Source organism: Buceros rhinoceros, unplaced genomic scaffold, assembly GCF_000710305.1.
Source record: "Buceros rhinoceros silvestris isolate BGI_N320 unplaced genomic scaffold, ASM71030v1 scaffold17223, whole genome shotgun sequence".
Taxonomy (NCBI): Eukaryota; Metazoa; Chordata; class Aves; order Bucerotiformes; family Bucerotidae; genus Buceros; species Buceros rhinoceros.
Window position 1 is genome coordinate 5214 of NW_010403189.1, and position 6209 is coordinate 11422.

A 6209-nucleotide genomic window follows, 5' to 3' on the forward strand; every position below is an offset into this window, starting at 1 on the left:
GGGAAAGAGAGACAACAGTTCAGATTGAAAACAACTGGGATGCCATGGGAGAACCCACACTGACTAGATTCCTGAGGGAGATGCCTCCAGAGAGACAATCTCCACATCACTCAGCAAAAAGACAAAAGTCTGAGAGGTTTTCAGCGCTTGAGGGAGAAGAGGTGGCAGCAGCACCTTCGCTAAGACTTAGCAGGAAAACTCTGCTGGGAAAAACCTACTCCCTGAGAAACTGCTATAAAAAAGGCAGCTCATTTTACCTTTTAACTGGGCTTGAATAAGCAGCTGAAAGCTCTGCTGACCTATGCTAAGAGCTGACTTTGCAAAGGTTTTAAACAAAGCTGGAGTTCTTCAGAGGTGGCTTTTTTCCCCCCTGCTACTCTTCCAGATCCAGGGAGGAGACTGGAACAGGGCTTGGCCAAACTGCAGCACAAAGTTCTGCCTGATGGAGGGGGAAAGTTCATGTGCTCCTTGAAACACAAGCCAAATGAAACCACTCAGTACAGCAAACGCTTAGAAATATATGCGAAGGGACTGGTGAGCCAGGAATGAAAGCTTCAAAGGAACTGCATGGGGCCAGCACACGGGGCATTGGCCTATAGCCCATTTCAAGTGGGTGTTGGCTTAGAGAAGCTGTGCTGCTACTTCAGAAAGTGCTGGCCTTGTGCGATGGAGAGCCCACTAAAAACAACCTCCCTCTCCTACAACCTCCATTCCTTATCCAAATAGGACAATTAGAGCAGAATGCACAGAAATGTCTATTCTGGAGAAGAAAGTTCTGTTGCTTAGTGTTCAATGCACTGATGCATTATGGGCCTACCACGTAATGGCAGCTGCTCTACAGAAGGTGACGGTGTCACCAAACTCCACTCACAGTTTGAGTCGCTGTTGCATCCATTCCACCCCCAAACACCTTTGGGACTTACCTGCTGGTTTTTACGAAGCTGCTTTCCCTTGTCAGATGTGTCCCGCAAAGAGAACCAATTGAGAATTACATCTTCGTCCAGAATTTCCAGCTGGTAAAACGTCATCAACACCTGCATCAATTAGAAAAGAGCAACGGGGGTCTCTAGAAAACTCTTCTGGGGCTAGTTCATGTCCAAGCACAAATTTTGCACGTAATCTGTGTCTCCCAGCTCCATCTGCAACAGAAGGCCGTTGGTCTGCTTCATTTTGCTTTTATTGTTAACTGTGCTTCTCCTATCAAGCCTCATGTTTCTGACAGTTATATGCTATGACACATAATGAGTCAAAGTTCAAGCCCCATCAGGTTCAGCTCTGTGGATGCAGGGTATGATTGAGAGCTGCGGGCAACAAAGGGCCACAGAGGATGTCAGCTCAAGATGTTACTTAAATTCTCTTTTTAAAGCATCCTAAAACTCATCCCCAAAGCAGATCTAACAAGCAACTCTTACACAAGCCCACATAGGCGCAACGGTGACCTGTGCAGTAAGAGCAAGAACTTATCCAGTTTTGCCAGTTCTCTCTTAAAAGTGCCTTATGGCAGGCATCAAAGCAGTTGGTCATTCACCAGTGCGAACTCCTGCCCAGCCTGGTGAGGGTTAGGGCATGCAATCATGCTTTCTCAGGGTGCCTCTGTACTCAGGCAGAGCAGGGAAGTTGGTCTCCTTGCGGTAGAGAACTGACAAAGCTGGCTGCCAAGTCCAAATATAAAGTGCCACTTCAACTCCCAGCCTCCAGGGAAACTCAGGCCCCTAGAACAATGGACACATGCCAAACAATTGCTTTAATTCAAGGATATTTTGGCTCACCAAACTGAAGGCTTTTGGCTCCAGTTGTAAGTGCTTTGCCTTTAGCCAGAAGCACTGGCAGAAGTTAGGATTACTCTTTCTTGAGGAAGCAAGAGTTAAGTAGGCTCTAGGAGAGCTCTTCCAAGAGAGAGAGGGGCTTCCTCAGACACTGCTAAAAGAAAGACTTGCAATCCAAGTCAAATGCTCTCAGCTCGATAGGGCAGAAAGAACACAGGAACAAAATATTTCTGAAGGAGGGTGAGGAGGAATACACTGAAAACTCTCAGAAGTGGGGAGATAGGTAATAAGCCACATATCAGCTTCCCTATATTGCCATTTTCATAACTAGCTCAACCTGAATTAGAAATCTCACCCCTATTCCCAGCTGTGCTTGCTTTGCACTCTAAAGTAGGATAAATCATTTCGCAGACAGATGCCAGGGACCACAGAGAGACAAATGAAGCAAAGCTCTTCCTAAAGCAATCCTCTGACTTGCCTCTTCCAGCATCACACAACAAGGTCACCCTCAGCTGTGCTCCCTCAGAGACATGGGCAGACACAGACTTTTTTTTCCCAAAGCAACTACTACAGATGGACTTTCTACACACCTCTCCACTGAGACCCCAAAATCCTCTCCTCTAAAGCAGACAAGCTGATGATGCAACCAGGATGCATTTCACCATGACTCTAGCAAAAACAGGTCCTCAGACTTGGGAGCAGATACTCACTTTAGCTATTGATGTGCAAAGGCTGTCATGTTCCAGGAAGAACTCCTCAATGGCAAATAAGGCATTCAAGTGATCTGACACCCGCTTTATGTAGTTCTTGAACAACGGGGTCCAGTTCTTTAACAGCTGCAGGGGAAAAGCACAGAAGAGATCCTGAGACGGATGTGTGCAGTCAGCCCCATTTCTCAGCTGGACTGCACTAGGAAATGACCAGGGAAGCATTTTAAGAAACCATCCACCCCATCACTTAATATATTTCCTCCCCTCTGACCATGAAAGAAATGCTATTAAGTCTCACGTGCGGATTTACTAAGCAGCTTTGAGGATATTTGTTAGTTTTCTTGTTGTTCCTGTTTGGATACAATACTAGATTATTAGTGTTGGAATTTGCATGCTTCAGGCAGAAACAAAGAGGGGATTATCACCGTAAATGTGTTTATTGGAGTCTGGTACTCAAAGAAAATCACTTCACAATAAGGAAAGACCAATAAGGATAGGTACATACATGCTACGCAAACCTTCCCCCCATGGAGCAGCTGACATTTCAGTGGAACTTTCCCTCAAAGCGGAAGAGCAAATAAGAGAAAAAGGTAATGCCAGGATAACTGCCAGCTGAGTAGAAATGGACAGTGCAAAACAGCCACCCCTAAAACAGGAACGCAGCGGGGCGGCCCCTAAGTGCAAGTCACCCATTTGCTGTGTGCCTACAGGCTTGTTTTGATCCTGGAATCTGCTGTGGGAAATGGCTGGGAAGGATGAAGGGCAAGAAGTTGTTACACTATCAGCTGATCTTGGTTCTCTCCTTCAAGGCTTATTTTTTATGAAGTCTATTTTAATGATGTTGGAGCTGCCTCTTCAAACAGTATTTCTGTCCAAGTCTCCCACAGCTCTTCTACTTGTACATATCTGGAAAGCAAGCAGCAGGGAAAGCTCTGCAAAGCAGCACAGACTGACCTGAATCTGGGTTAAGTAGTAAGGAAGATACTTAGAGCCCTGTCCATAACAATTTTAAAAGGTATCAGAACTAGGATAAGATACAAAAATTCCCCATGAGTCACATCGTGACCAGACTACCCTATAAAAACATTGTAGGAAATTAAATGAGAGTTCCAGATCTTTTTAAATGGATTAATTCAACAGCAGGTATTCCTGCAACCACATCCCTGGCATGCCCATACAGATACGCTGTTTGCTGTGCCTTCAACAGAACACATGTGGTGTGTTTTGAAGGGAACAGGTAATTCTCAGGGGCTTGGGGCGTGATGAAGAAGCTCTGAGTCACCTACACTGAGGGTTAATCGGCAATTATTTTGTCCAGGACAGTTGCTAGCAGGCAGTAGCTGTGCCAGAGGGAGAACTCCAGAACACACAGCGGAATTCAGGGTAGAATCCAGGCTAGCATGGGCTACCAAAGGCAGCCTGAACTAGGAAACAGTGCTCAACTACTCCATAATACCACACACTCCATCACCTCTTCAGACAGGTTTGCTATGGAACTGTGCTGGAATTTGCATGCTTCAGGCAGAAACAAAGAAGAAACAGTAGATAGTTTCAGTAGAAACAGACTGATCTGTATAGCAGTACATCACCTGGCTCAAGGAACAACAGTAACAGCACAGAACGATCCCAGTTATCGTGGTATCACAACAGAAAACTGAGGGTTGCATGGCTTATTTCCAGAAAGTATTTTAGCAACACGCTTAATCCTAAGCATTCTTCCCTCCTCTACAACCATATCCTGCATTTTTATTACCCTTTGGAATGCTTCACCTCAAATGTTGTAAAGCTACAAGCTTCTTCCAGGCTAAGAAATATTTTGCAGTACCTTTTCTGTTAATGCCTTTAAATCATAAGCGGGCACAAATCTAACCAGAAGCTATTGAGTTTCTGAAAGCAAGTTATTTATAAAGAAAATAGAGCTATGATTACTCACAACCCCACGACTCAATCCGGTATGCCTGATGCTGGGAAAGGGAAAGAAGAAAAAATATACACCACCTCAGGTGGAGAACTTGCACTGTACCAATGGTGGAAGTAGGGCTCAGCCCCACACAGCCCCCAGCAAAAACAGGCCTATGAGCCTGTGTGATCAGAGAGGCTGCTTTGGGAGTTAAATGAAAATCTGAACTAATCTGAACTGGAGAATTAGAAGCTTGCAATTTTAGATTGAATAAAAGACTGAAAATCATGGGATAAAAACCTGACAGAAAGCCCTATGGACAATATCACACCCTTCCAGGCTTTGGCTCTAGCTAGGCAACTCCTCAAGACAATCTACAGTCTGGAGAACGCAATCAAATTCCTCTGACAGGTCAATTCATTTTTCATCAGATCTGGTCAGTGATGCTGTATTAACTTCAAAGAGGTTTGTGATCTACTTTTCTTCAGTCAGCAGGACAGACACCAGGCCCATTTTACCCTTACCTCCAGCACAGAACACCATCACGAAGCACGCAATGCCCAAGGGATAAAGCTGTAACTCCAACCTCTTACAGCGTAACAGCATCTGTGCCGATCACCATAAACTGCTTCAGCGAAAGCAGAGATCCATTTGGTCCCTCATTAAGCAATCCCATCTTGTGTTCACTTGCCATGACTTTACAGAGTCAGCTCCCTAACAGAAACCTGAAGAAGAGCGCCACATGTGCCAGCTGCCGGGCAGCGGCGCAGACACTGCCCAGCTCAGCAAACTGAAGTGCTATATTGCCTCTCCTGGCTCCCTTTAGACATCCCCACCCCCACAGCCTTGTTTGATGCTGCTTCAGTGAGAACAGAAGCAGAGCCTTCAGTTAATCAGCAGCTTCAGCCATGCTTGCTTAAATTATACGAACAGTTCTAGGAAAGTCTGGTTTTCTGTACCATCTCTGCTTTGTAACTTGTACAAGAGATGAACAAGATGCCTGACATACATCGAACTGGATAACTATTTCTCAAGTCTCCATGTTCCATCTGTAAAATACCCATGGGAATATCCTTTACCAGATGCTTGTTTCCTAAAATTGCTGCAACACTTAAGAGCTTCATGCTCAGGGGCCAGCACTTCACAGCACACACTGTGGTTTCAAGTCAAACTATGCATCGTAACTATGGCATCACCACAATTTCCCCTCCTGAGCTTTCTGCAACCACTCTACCTCACTCCTACACAAGCAACCCATCTTCTTTCAGCATCTCTTTGTCACGGTTGAGCTACAGAGTGACAAACATAGAACAGCTCTGTAAAGTTCAGTGAGCTTCTGATACTCACCACTCAGTGTGCAAATATCCTCATCTCATACAAAACAACACTTTCCCATACATAAACGTTCACAAGCAAATCTCAGCCTAATACCACTACTGACTGAGGCAGTTTTCGTTGCACAGCTACACACTTCAGCTACGTGCTTTCATGACGTACTACCCTATACCAAGCTAGTACTTGGGGTTCTCAGGGTGTAAGCACTAGCAAATTAAGGGAGTGACTTTTTGCTAACTAGGGAACCACAAGTTGCAGAAAAGCCACTGTTTCAGATGCTGTACAAACAGGCATGCTCTGTCCCAAGAACTGGTCTCTCCAGAGCACTGTTGGTAAATACACAAAGCTGCTGTCCATCTAATAAGCTGTTCAAGGCTGGTCAACTACCTCCATTAGAGGCCCATCTCAACTCAGTCATACTGGGTTATCGTAATGGTGACTAACATCAGCTATGCAGTTGAACACTAACAGTATACCTCACCAGGAGGCCGCATTCCT

At 45.2% G+C, this 6209-nt stretch overlaps 1 protein-coding gene across 1 annotated transcript in view; it reads right to left on the reverse strand.

The window, feature by feature from the left end:
* EIF2B5 (eukaryotic translation initiation factor 2B, subunit 5 epsilon, 82kDa) overlaps positions 1-6209 on the reverse strand; it is a 17323-nt gene that overhangs the window by 833 nt on the left and 10281 nt on the right. The window contains exons 13-14 of the mRNA XM_010132921.1: positions 2477-2602; positions 924-1034 (exon numbers count right to left, since the gene is read on the reverse strand). Of these exons, the coding sequence (XP_010131223.1) occupies positions 924-1034; positions 2477-2602 (237 nt within the window). The remainder of the gene's footprint in view (positions 1-923; positions 1035-2476; positions 2603-6209) is intronic.